This window comes from Papilio polytes, unplaced genomic scaffold, assembly GCF_000836215.1.
Source record: "Papilio polytes unplaced genomic scaffold, Ppol_1.0 DF822845.1, whole genome shotgun sequence".
Classification (NCBI taxonomy): Eukaryota; Metazoa; Arthropoda; class Insecta; order Lepidoptera; family Papilionidae; genus Papilio; species Papilio polytes.
Genome location: NW_013526359.1, coordinates 3884509 through 3898729, shown reverse-complemented (window position 1 = coordinate 3898729; position 14221 = coordinate 3884509). Strand labels below are relative to the sequence as shown.

The 14221-nt window shown below is 32.6% G+C and overlaps 1 protein-coding gene across 1 annotated transcript; it reads left to right on the top strand.

Annotated features, from left to right (window-relative positions):
• The first annotated feature begins 11353 nt into the window (after positions 1-11353).
• On the top strand, positions 11354-13982 carry LOC106105456. The gene has a single exon (XM_013285760.1). The coding sequence runs from the start codon at positions 11672-11674 to the stop codon at positions 13793-13795; it is 2124 nt and encodes a 707-aa protein (XP_013141214.1). The 5' UTR covers positions 11354-11671; the 3' UTR covers positions 13796-13982.
• Positions 13983-14221: the final 239 nt, after the last annotated feature.

Below are 14221 nucleotides of genomic sequence, written 5' to 3'. Positions count from 1 at the left end.
GCTCAGATGTTGATTAATTAATAATTTTCATACTAATATATCGCATTCGAGTTTGCAATTATATTAGTTTTCAATCCAATTTCATACATAACACAATTTCAATTATTTTAAGAAAATTGTAAGGTAAAGTGAAGTGAAATCGTAGCATTAAAAATTACTAAAGGTACTAGAAAGTTCCAAATTCAAATATATATCGAATAAATAATTGATTTTAAAAATTCTGGATACAATCTAACAAAGAAATATAAAAAACAATAAGACTACGTTGTTATTACAAAGCATAAAATTACAACATAATCGAATATAAATAAAACATACATTGTTGCTTTGCAAACTCAACAATGGAATTCAATACGCTATACTTTATTGGAACATCATAAATATTCTCATATTACTATACAAGGAATTGACACTCAAATTAATACAATTACTTCAAGTAACTCTTAACGATGTAATACAATTTATGCAACTTTAAGTGTTCAAATATCCAATAAGCATTTACAATTTGTGTTAACAGCATCTGCCCTAAGTTAATTGCATTTACATTGTGGATACAAAGTATTATAAAGGGGAAAGAATTGTGTTTTAGGATTTTTGTATGTATGGAAATAACTGAAAAATCACTATGCCGATTATAAAAATTCTTTCACCAATAAAAAGCTGGTTTTGCACAATGGTTAAATACAAATACAGCCTGTGCTATCACTAAAAACATAGGCTATATTTTTCTACTTTTTAAAATTTCACATGGACGGAGTCGTGAGAAACAATTAGTCATACAAACAAAAGCTTTTAGACCGATTTCAAATATCCCTTACCATTGGATGGCTACATTATGTTTAAGTAATGTTGGTTAAGTTTAATATTGTCGTTAAATGTTTAAAACATAATTCTAACTCGTAAAAGCTAGACTTAAATTTATCTCACAACATAAAAGGATCTCCTACTCTATGATAAGTAACCATTATTAAAAAAAAATTGTATATATTATCCTTTGCGTAAGTTAATTGTAAGTATTGTCTGGTCTAAACAAAATTAACATATTCAATCAAACAGCCAAATCATTCTCCATGAGTCATTACATAATACGAATCTCAAATATGTTCAACAAATTCGGTACAAATTGATCTATTGAGCCTTTGTCATGCGAATTCTTACATAAATAGACCATTTATTGCGTAACTGATGATGTAACGACGATGATTTTTATAATGACGATTCACTTTTGTTTCAATAGATAAACCGGGTTTTTCTACATTTGTTGGCTTTACTCATTATAAGTGACTTGCTGTTGCTCGCGACAACGTCAATTGGAATTAAAAAATAGTAAAAAACTGATAACGTAGCTTTTTAATATTGAAAGAATTTTTGACATCGGTCCAGTACTTTTTGAGTTATTTCAATACATACGAAAATACAAATCTTTCTTCTTTATAATATTAATATAGATAAAATCTGATTTATTATCTTAAATTGGGCCTTAGATTGATTTTTTTTCCATAGAAAATTACCCCTAAAAAAGTCTTAACGAAACACTACTTTAATACACAAATTATCCCTTTTTTTGGTTATTCAAGTTACATTAAGCTACGTGTAAAACTTATATAAGTTTAACACCTGCCCACAAAAACTGCTAGAGAAATTCAAATAACAATGATCGTCGTAACAATATTTTTGGACAATGGCTCTTTCAAAGTTACACATGCTTACGTGATCAAACGTGGAATAATAACAAAACTGAACATGTAACAAAACATACATAAACACATTTATTCAATGATAATTCTCATGGGTCTTAAAATGTTACGACAATCTTCTACTACATTTAATCTAAAACTCTTAGACCGAGCTTAAACCTACAATAAACAGTAAATAATTAAGTATGTCAACAAGCTAATTAAATTGTGATTTATTTATTCTATCAAAAAACAATCAAAACTCAACATTCATTAAGAACGTTAATTTAAGAATAACAAATCCATATTTAAATTATTTCATACTATCTTTCGCCCGCAACTCCGTCCACATGGAATTAATAAAATGAATAGCTTATGTATTCTTCCAGACTATCCTCTACATCTGTACCAAATTTTATCGAAATCCGTTCAGCTGTTTAAGCTACAACCTTGGACAAACATCCATCCATCAATCCTAAACTTTCGCATTTATAACATTGAAGAAAGAAGTAAGATTTAAACCAAAATGTAAAACGCTTATATTAAACTATTTTAATAAATGTAGTTTTCCGTCAAGGGAACGGTTATTTTCCTCTATTCTTGTATATCACGACACCACGGATCTCGGACGCTTGCAGACGAATTTCTGTACAATGACTGTGCGTATGGCGCCATAGAATACTCATAGAGTTGGAAATGACCTGCGGAAAGTTTTAAGTACCAAGTACTAAGATTGACGAGTCACTAGCGTTGTCACCGTGCAATTGAATCCCCTACAACTTTGTACGTAAGTAAAAGGGGACTAATATCAGTAATCAGTTTTCCACTTGTTTGTACGCATTTGATATTTGACAAAAAGTTGTTGTATTAGTATAAAATTATCTCGAAAATTAACTGAGCCTACCTTTTGGCCAAGAATTGATTTTTCTTTTTTATTTCATTAATATGCTCTGGGAATTTTGTATTTTTTTTTGGTGTCTTATTTGGTCAATTTACTTATTTTTATTTTAAAATCAAAATCTAGAATCTAGATGGTGTTAATATAACTAGGGAAGATAGAACCCAAGCATTTAACTTATCACATTTACGAAGTCATTTAGGACGTAATCTCCTTCAAGTTTCAAATTCAATCTATTTTTACTTGATATTAGTCACATTTTAACTTGAAAATAAACATAAATGTAAGGAAAACTTATAGACTCGGCAAAAGCACAAATAACGCGTTAGTCATTTTAAACGGAATAGCACAAATACATAATTAGCAACAGTCAAGTTAAGAGCAAAGTGTGACGAATTGATATGTGTGACAAAGACCCGCGTCCGGAGTTATTACTGGTAGACTGAAGTGTCATAAGCTCCCTTTACGTCACCTATTACACATTGGATAATAAACGTCACATCACCCTTTAAACTGGTAATCTATACTAATATAATAAAGAGGAAAAAATAACTCAAAAACTACTGAGCCGATTTCAAAAATTCTTTTACCATTAGAAAGGTAATTGATCTGTGAATAACATAGGCTATTTTTTTTACACGCGCGAAGTCGCGAACTGCACTAGTCTATACTAATATTATGAAGACGAAAGATTTGTATTTTTAAAACTACCAGCCAAATTTTAAAAAAAATCTTTCACCATTAAAAAGCTACATTATCAGCGAGTAACATAGACTATGTTTCTCATCTCTTTTATCACGGGGACGAAGCCGCAGGCAACATATTAGTATTTAAGTAAACTCCTTATTGCCTAATGAATTTCAATAGATTAAATTTACCGTAAGCTAATCGACTTCATTCATAAGTTATCATAACAATAATCTATTAAAGGTATCATAAAAATGTTCATTCATTAAAGGTATAATAAAAATCGATTATCATTCCATATTCCACTATATACTTTGCAAAGCCATACTTTAGATTGTAACAGTGTATGTTCTCAGACCTTGGTACACGCGGCCTGCGTCTCATGCGGCATGACATTGTCGTTCGTCACACCAATTATAAGAAATAACTATTCAAATTGAACCAGCTGTTCGACATATTGCAGTATTGGTAAATTTAAACAACTACTATGTTGTTAAAGTTATTTGGATCTTGTTTAAGACATAAAAGCCTCGTTAAAGATAATTTATATATAATGCAATAGATTATAAGTAAATGGAGACAATATATTATGTCCTCTGCTAATATGATCTCACCGAGAGACTTAAGGGTTGACTAGGCCTTAGATAACCACGCTAGCCTAAACTTTTCACACACATCTTTTTAAGTTTCCTCACGGAATATTTGCAGAGTGCATCACGATACTATCATTCACCGCTAGTTATTTTTAAATTTCATCTTAAGACAAATCTCAAGACCTGTTTACTCTATATTTTTCAAACAGTTTTCGTAATCAGTTTCCAATTCCAACATCAATTTTACCAAGTCAAAACTCCGCTCCCACATCGTGCAGTATTCAAATGATTAATCTATCACAGTTCAATATTGTGCAATAATATTTGGACAAGTTAAACACAGTTTAGGAAACATAGAGCTGGTTCACTTAGTGTCATGTGGCATGCTCCGATGTCGGATAGATTACTACTTGAATTGGAAACAACCAATATTTCCTAAGCCTAAAATAATAGGTGTATTATCTTGCTTTGGTCACGCAATCCATACATCTTTATCCTACTTATACATCTCTTATTAATAACTTAACGTAGATTTATAAATGCAGCGTCATTTCAGTATGAAGTATCATTAGAGAGTTGCCAAGTCTAAAAATACCCCCAGACCGTACAATCTCCTAACTTAAAAGTAATATTCTAGCTTTACACGAGGGTAGAATAGGTAGAGTAGTAGACAATGCAGTACTAGCAGTACTCATTAAGGCTGTCAAAATAGTACAGTTCTATCCCAACATGCGTTCGAAATTATACTTCACTGTTCTAGTGTCTTCGTATAAAAATTTACCGAGAAAAAGAACGCCACAATTTACGGCCTCAGTATAGGTTGGAGCAAGGCCAACAGGAAAACGCGGGCCTAGGCTAAGTGATACGCAGGCGTAATGATCACTTACATCGAATGTAAAAGGGCACAGATGCCATCAATATCGAGATCGGAGATAGTTGAAATTCCTTTAACACTACGTGGCCATTTAATGATTACTTTGTTATGGTATAATGATATCAATATTATAAATGCAAAAGTTTACAAGGATGGATGTTTTTAGAGTTTATAGACTAAACGACTGAAAGGATTTGGGTGAAATCTGAAATCTATAGATGTAGAAAATAGTCTGGAAGAACACATAGGCTACTGACTTTTGTTTTTTGAGTCCCAGCTGAAAGCTAGTTAACACATAATTAACAGAAAAAATAACAATTTGAGGTTCATTAACTATTAGAATACGAAACCATAATTGAAACAGAAATCTTACATTATAAGAAACTATACTAATATCCTCGAACCTTCATAATATGGATATTCTCATGATTTACTAAAAACATTTCTCACTTTAACTCTCAATTTTCATGTTGTAAATAAAAAGCTCAAATATCTGCCATACCAAAATAGCCAACCATGAAGGGATTTGAAATTTGACGTTTCTCTAATATGGATTTGGATCGAAGGATATCATGGGTCCTTCACGCCAATGAGTACACTCACACAACCAAATCGGACCACAGGGAATTTCTTTAGAAATAAAGGATCATAACTTCAACTTTCTTGACACCGATAAAAATGTAATTTGGCACATAATGCTTTTTAGTATCCACTTTACACGCAAAAGTGTCGATTAAATACAAGTAAAATGTTTTGTTTTGCTTTTAAATTGTCTTTTTTGTTGAATTGATAAGCAATACAGTATGACAAAAATTGTTGTTGGCAGTTTTTTTTATAAGTTGCAAACGTAAACATGGAAATACTCATAAAAATTGTAAATCGTATGCTTAAAATTTATTGTCATACAACTAATGTATTTAGTTGTGATTTTATAACAGTTTTTGAGTTAAATATAGTACAAAAAGTTATTTTCTAACGCTACCGTGTATGTTTTAGTTGACGTAACTGGGAGCTGGTCGTCCTTCGAACGCTCACGAAACCGGTGTAAGGTTGCCGACATTTGACGAATGTCTGTCGTTTCTAATATTAGGGCGCAGCGGTCATAGGCATGTATTAAATTTCATACACTAACGAGTTCTTTCGTTACTTAACTGCCGCACTCAGAATTGTCAGTTTCTCTACACTAATAGACTTAAAAGAACTTAGAGTAAGGCGGAAAAAAGTGATAATAGAGGTTAAAAAGAAACATTTAGAGATATACTTCTAATAAACATTTAGAGAAATAAAAGATACACAATCAATACAAAAACTTTCTAATGTAGAAAAAAAAAACGTAATTAGAAATTTCCAGTAACCTAATTTTTAAGTCTTAATGTTATAGTTTATATTACATCCTCTATTTTCTCCATCTCATCGTCTACTCGTTCGAGATATAAAATCGAAATCGTTCCAGATATAAATAGGAAAAGGTAATAGTCGAGGAAAGCCTTTCCAAGTAATAACTGGGCACTTTTACCAAGTATTTACTGATCAATATCAGTTGGTCGGCAATACATGTTATATCGAACACCGGACGTTGGTATCGATTGCTAGATTTGCTTCTAGTGTGACGCAATACCACCTGTTTTCTAGCTCTTTATAAACTATGCTAATTTTTTGTAGTTACAGATATTCCAAGCTATTGTAAGAAACAGGTAATTATTAAGCTAGCATGTACCATCTTTCGGTTGCATCATTATTTTCTTTAGGGATCATAGTCAAGCGCTATTTCAAAAGACATAAAAAAAACAATGAACACTATTAAAACGATCAAAGTTGAATAATTTATGATAATAGTGAAGGAGAAAACTAGATTTGAGAGACAGTAAAGAATTTGTAATCGCTAGATAATAATAATCTAAAATAGAGAGCCACTAAACATTAATAGGTACAAAAAAACATAACGTAATTCTTAAAAATAGAACATGTAGGTTCATTTACTAAAATACCCAAGACTACGTGACACCAGTGCTTTTGATAGTAAGATACATAAAAACAACGAATTTGCAGTCAAACGCCGCGTCGGCTACACGACCGGCGCCATGTAAACATTACTCAGAAAAACCCACACAATTCCTGTGTGACACTGCGCACAGAAATGGAATGACACGGTGCTATGACGTATTCGATGCGTAGGCGCAGCGCGTGCTACGCATCCGTACGACCTCATCGATCGAATTGATTGAAAAACGTTGTGACGATGGTGTTAGGATATTGACCTCTTGTTTGATTTTATAATAACAATACAAACTACGTATTAAGAAATTAAACTTACAGGTTTTGAGACATTAAAAATTTGAAAAATGGATGTCAAGTGACATGACAGTCAATGACAAATCTAAGAGTAACTACCCAATTCAATAAATCACATAAGGATATAGATTAACAAAACAAATGAAAACAGAAAATGTCTCGTAATGTACAAAGATAAAAAATAAATAAGTAGCAATAACATTTAAATTCAGCGATAAATAGTACGAAAAGTTTGCAAACAATAGCACTAAAAATATCAGGTAACGGTGATACCATATAACTTTAAAATAACGTATCAATTTCAATCGAAATACACATAAAGTAAAAGCTAAGCAGACGGAACGTTGAATAACACCCACACAACGTAACTAATCCATACGAAGGACATAAGGGTCTTAAAATTATGAATGTGTCTGCAGTTGCGGTAAAAATTGGCGAGCCCGCTGACCGCAATGACATCAATTGTAAATAACCTCATATGGACCCTAAGAAAGACGTCACGGCATAGCTTAACGGTGACAAAGAATGACGGATTGCTTATTAAACATGAGACGAGTGACAGAGAAATGAATCATTCGACTCGACAGATCTTAGATTGGATAGTAATTGACAGTCATAGATCGGAATAAATATTAGTCTGACACATGAATTCACTCCAAGATACACTAAGCAGGTCCTTAGTGAAGATTAAATTATACATAGTGCCTTATTCAGTTTTGATGTTTATAATTACTATACAAATGATATGCAAATCTCAAAAAGGATCAGTGTTGAGCGGCCACCGACCCGGATGCAAGATACAGCACGGGTCAGCGTAAGGAAACCAAAACGGATATAGTTTTACGTTCAAGGGTAAATGACACGGTATTAAAGGTTAAATGTTTACAACGCGGAGGATTATATAAATAGTTTAACCTTGTAATAAATGAAGATAGGAATGCAAAATGTTATTTCATTGAATTCGATTATCACGGACATAGGAACTAATAATAATCATTTCATAGAAAATCATAGAAAAACCACATATGGAGACCCATAAATGTATATCCAATGATCTAACGCGTTCCATTCAACGATGATCAAACCTAACCTTGAACGATTGAGACAACAAATTACATAACAATTACCATAAAGCTCAACGCATGGTATAATTAACGCGACACGATTCACAAATAGTACATAGAAAAATATTATTTAAGAATAGACTAACAAGATTGAATATTGCAAACCCTAGATTATCGGAAGAAAACAAAACATTTTGTCACAACCCGGAACTCGCATGCACCTCATCAATAATCAAAGACTAAGGACGTAACAGATATCAGTTCGAGGAAACGATAATTGAGAATGCGTTCAGAATAGTTCATTAGACACGGGCCGTCGACTTTGGGTGAGGCGTCGCCCATCTATGGGAAAAAATAAATCTCTCATTGACAAGGACACGGTCTCTCATTGTTCAAAACAAACGTCAGGGATTTTCCAACAGTGATTATTTGCATAAAAGAACTAATCGAAATTATACAAAAGTTAAGAATTGAAACAAAGGGATTATTTGTAAAGGAAAAACCGGTATCCGTGAGGAGTATAAATAGAAAACACATGTTAACAATCTTGTAAATATATCAGTTGAACGCTTTCCAGAGATCGCCATCAAAGCTGATGATTCATTTATAAGCATCCTTTTGGGAATTATTCATCAAGTGCGGTCAGGGAGAGAATAACAAATAATTAGATCTGCAAATCTTAGTCACAGCTGTTGACATACTATAAATAACACTGAGATTTATGGACACAGAAATATACAATTGCAACGTAGAATAGTCGTAGATACTTTTACAGCAGAAAATATTTTGCCTTTGAAACTACTTCACCGGTAAGCGAATAGATTTTTTTTATAAAACGTAAATGAATTTTTCATTTCCAATCGCAATCACAAAATTAAATAAACGGAAGTAGCAATAATTACATAATTAAAAATTTACTTAATTTAAAAAAGATAACATTTTATCATAATAGTTTATTAATAGTCACAAATAACGTCAATATATTGCATAAAATTAACTATAATATATTGAAACTGTTCCATTTGTTAGTAAATGGTCCAATTAAATTGTGGAAACGCATGAAAACGTACACCCGGATGCTATTAGAAAACAATTATGTAAAACACGTAGATTACACCGTGTACTTCCTACGTATGGCGCGAACAGATCCGTCTTGACTGGATGCTGTCCATCAAGCAATTACACGCGCCGGGTATTATATTGTCTATCAATAAGTTTACTGAGAAATATTTAGTAGAATAAATTGTTGTTCAAACGTATTTCGTACTACCTACACCTAGAGTAGGTGCAATCTATACCAACATAATGAAGCGTAAACACACACTACTTCGTGGCGTAGGATGTCAGCAACCACAGCATATTTTTGAATAATTCTATCCTTAATAAAAAGCCCTACACTTACGTCACGCTTTAGGCTATATCACGCTATTAGGGCGTAAATAAGTTTGAAAAAACCTTCATGTGGGAAAGGGACCATAAACTACGGGATGCCAACATTAAGGACTCAAGCTTATAATGGTAACGGTAATTTTGACATTTGCAATTGAGAATTTGACAAATATAAACAATAAAATAAAGTTTTTATAGTCTCATTAAGCCGCACGGGAATAATTAGTCAATGTTAAGTTTTCTGCGAAATATCTAGAAATTGTACTTCAAACATATATCGTACTACCTAGAGTAGAAGCAATAATTGAATTAAAAATTAAAAAAACCGTACAATTACACGGACATTATAATATTGGGCCCTACCTTACATTTCCTACCCACGGCCGTAAGCAAAAACCGCTCGCAACTATTAATTTGATCAGCTTTGCTAACATTACGACATCAAGTAACGACCTGCCTACATCAAGTACTTGAATATGATTTATACTCAAGTTATATTGAATTTACATTAACACTCTCAAGTTATTTATTTTGTGTATTCAATGTTGCAGCTACTATTGAATACTTTTTTTGCGTATTAACGAAATTTAATTTTTTGCTGTTACATGACTTTAAAAACTTAATTTAATTTAGTTTTTAGTTCGATGTTGGTATGGCAGACTTTTTCCTTCCAATTAGGATTATGTATTGAAATTATCAGGATTTCTTGTTTATGGTACAATACGGTAACTTAAATACTCAATGCTCTATAGACTCATTCAGAGTTCACGATATTTAACCGAGGCCACAATAATCCATTAATGCATTGTGAAGCTATTGAATGTAACGTTATATCGGAACAAACAATATCACACTTTTAACACGTACATTACATAATAATCCTGCATGATTAGTGCAAAGGCATCTTCTGTAAAAACTTATTAGAAACATCTACCTATTAGTATAACATTCGCAAGACAATTTAATGGACGTTTTATAACCTATAGCAATAAGTCGAAACTGATTCAACAGTGGTAGAGCCCGCTTTAACATCGTCGCACGAATGAGTCGGATCGCCCGGTGAAATACCACGACCACACAGAAAACAGGCGTGAAGTGGAAGCATTTCCGCGTTTCGTCTGATGAGTGTGTTGCCGGATTCCTAATTTTAGTCCCTTTTCACCCTTTTCTTCTTTAAGAAGGAAAGGATGGGAAGGAAAAGTGGATTTAACGGTGGTAGAGATGCATAGAAAGAAATGTTCTCTTTATGTGCGTCTCCTCCTCCGTCGTATAAGGGTAGGCAACGCATCTGCAATTGCGGATGTCTATGGGCAGCGGTCGCTTTCCATTTTGGTGGATTCAGGTGGCCGGTTGCTCGTTTGCCACCTTTTATTGTATAAAAAAAGATTAATTAATTAACTTGATTGTAAATATCAACATTGAATATTTCATCCAAAATTTTCTACATTAAGTCATTATTACTAATCAAATCAAATTGCATCCTTAAACTTTAAACTAAATACACATGTAAACCGTGTTCATTTATTATTTTACTAGCTGTTCCCGTGCGACTTCATCCGCATGAAATTATGAAGATTTTATTTTATTGTTTACATTTTTCAAATCATCAATTATAAATGTCAAAATGACATGACATGATGACAACCTTGTTTCTTTGATGTTGGCAGCAACTTGTGGTCTCTTTCCCACATTAGAGTTTTTATCCAAAATATTTACCCCGTTTAATGGCGTTAAAATATATAGCCTAAAGCGTGACGCAAGTGTAGGGCTTTTTATAAAATAATTATTTAAAATATGCTGTGATTGCTGACATATTAGGCAACAAAGAAGTGTGTGTTTACGCTTTATTATATTAGTATAGATAAGGATGGAAGCAGTGTTACCAACCCTACTGTTTTAACAGTAGATTTGCTGTTTTCACGTTGATTTCAATGTTTTCTGTTTCATTCCTATTTTCTACTGTTTTTAAACTAGCCATCAGCGCCACCTATTGTCCCATCACATTACAAACATTTTTTGATAACCACTACGTAGTAAAACGTAATGACACTAGATGGCAGTACCTATTCGGGATTATTTTTGTATGCACGGGGAAATACCAATTTATGAAAGACTATTGTATTGTAATGCGTATTGTTTTATAGGCACAACATCTTCGCAGTTCAACAGTTTCTTTGCATTGCGGCGTCTATTTAAAAATGAGTAGTGATTCGTCGACTGAGAAAAGTCCTCCTAGGAAGAAAAGTATAAAATATGAACAGAAATTCGTAAATTTGTGGTTAAAAGATGATAGGTTTAAAGGCTGGTTAAAGAAAAGCACTAAAGGTGAGACTTATTTCTTTTGTTCTGCGTGTAATTGCGACAGAAAATGTGGTATACACGAATTGTTACGACACAAAGATTCAACAAAACACGCAAAGAATAGTTTGAAATTACAAAAACAACAAAAACTGACATCAATGTTTACCTCAGCTTCCAACTCACAAGATACAAAAATTATAGCTAAAGCGGGAGAAGTAAAAATGGCCTGCTTCATTGCTGAACATAATCTGTCTTTTAACATAGCATCTCATTTAAATAAATTGATTTGCGCTGTATGTCCAGATTCTAAAATTGCTGAACAATTATCAATGAGCCGCACAAAAGCTAAAGCTATTATTGTTAATGTAACTGGGCAGACAGCAGAAGAAAATATAATAGAGATGTTACAGAACAATTGCTTTGCATTACTTGTTGACGAAAGCACAGATAAGTCTACGATAAAACATTTAGCGCTTGTCGTAAGAATAGTAAAATTAGATTTCAGCGTTGAAGATAGATTTCTGACTTTAATACCAATCGTAGATGGTACAGCAACAGCGTTGTATGGCAAAATAGTAGAATATTTTGTTGAAAAAAATATTCCTTACAAATCACACATGATAGGCTTTGCTTCTGATGGCGCTAACGTTATGTTTGGAGATAAACATTCATTGGTCACTTTGTTTAAAAATGACATAGCTCACCTTTTTACTATGAAGTGCATTTGTCATTCTTTTAACCTTTGCGCATCATACGCATGTGAGAAATTGCCAAGGGGCCTGGAAGATTTCTGTAGAGACGTATATAATCATGTACAAAATTCTCCAAAACGTATCGGAGATTTCAAAACATTTCAAGCATTCACAAATATTAAACCACATAAATTGCTCCACCCTAGCCAAACCAGATGGTTGTCACTTATTGAAGTAGTAAATAGGCTTCTAGAACAATTACCAGCTATAAAATTGTATTTTCAAGCTGCAGTTCATGTAGATAGATTACTTTCTGCGCAATCAATTCTCTCCAAAGCCCTCGAACCGACAACTGAATTGTACCTGGAGTTTTTGAAATTTGCATTACCTATATTTACCGATCTCAATAAAGAAATGCAATCCGAGGCTCCGAAATTATATTTACTATACGACAAAATACTGACCGCATACACAACTATCTTGGAATGTTTTGTACAAACTGAATATTTGAATCTCACTGAACAAGAAAAAAGTGAAGCACAAAATATTTTAGACGCAAAGGGAACTAAAATATTAAACCTTGACTTTACAAGTGAGCAGAAACATTTACCGTTGCAACAGATATATGTTGGTGGAATGGTTCCAAATCTGATCAGAAGAAAGAGAGAAATAGGAGAACTGAAAGAAGAACAGCTGAAAAATTTCTACTTAAAGTGTAAGGAGTTTTATATGGAGGCTGCAAAACAGATATTAAAAAGGTTTCCTTTTGACGACAAAGACCGACAAGCATTAAAATGTCTGAAGATGCTAAATCCTAGAGCAATTCTGGATCCTGAAATAAAAAAGAAATTCCCTTCCATTGCAGATTTACATTATTTCTTCCCAAAGATTTGTCCAAATAATATAACGGAACTGGATAGAGAATGGCGAATGTTAAGAAATGTCGATTTTTCTTTCAACGAAAACAAAATTCCCGATATTATCGACTTTTGGAAACACGTACAGGAATTAAGAAATGGAGACGAATCTCAAACATTTCCCTTGTTGTGTGATTTGGTAAAAAAGCTTTTGTGCCTACCACATAGCAGCGCCGCCGTAGAAAGGTTATTTTCTGCTATAAATATTATGAAAACCAAATTACGTAACAGAATATCAACTACGGCTATTAAAGGAGTACTACACACTAAATCCGAAATAACCGATTGTTATTCATTTGAAGCCACAGAAAGGCACATGAAGAAATTTAACAAAAATATGTATGATTTTAAAAATAAAAATGAGTGTGAAAATTCCGAAGATTTGGCAATTGAAAATGAAACTAAAAGATAATTTACTTTGATTTTTGTTGTTGTGATCATAAATATATCAATGTATGTCAGTTCTAGTAATTAAGAAAATTGTTTATTATTTAATTATATGAGCAAAATTACGAAATCTGCCTTTTTTTTCTTTACCTACTGCTTTCTACTGTTTTTTTTTGGGCGAGTTGTTGTTTTTTAGCTTTCTGGGGTTGGCAACACTGGATGGAAGTCATTATAACGCTTGAGTTACAAGTTAATAATAAAAAAAGTTTATATAATCATCACTCAATAAATCATCATTGAAATAAAGCGTTATTAAACTACCTAACAGGATGTTGTATGTAATTTATATTAACAATAACCATAAAAACGATTATCGTCACGTAACTATTGAATGAAATATGGGTACTGCAAATCCAATGCATGTTTATTTATACTAATATTATAAAGATGA

Bases quoted from the DNA above. Each gene is read 5' to 3' on its own strand.
- LOC106105456 (XM_013285760.1), top strand. From the start codon at position 11,672: ATGAGTAGTGATTCGTCGACTGAGAAAAGTCCTCCTAGGAAGAAAAGT.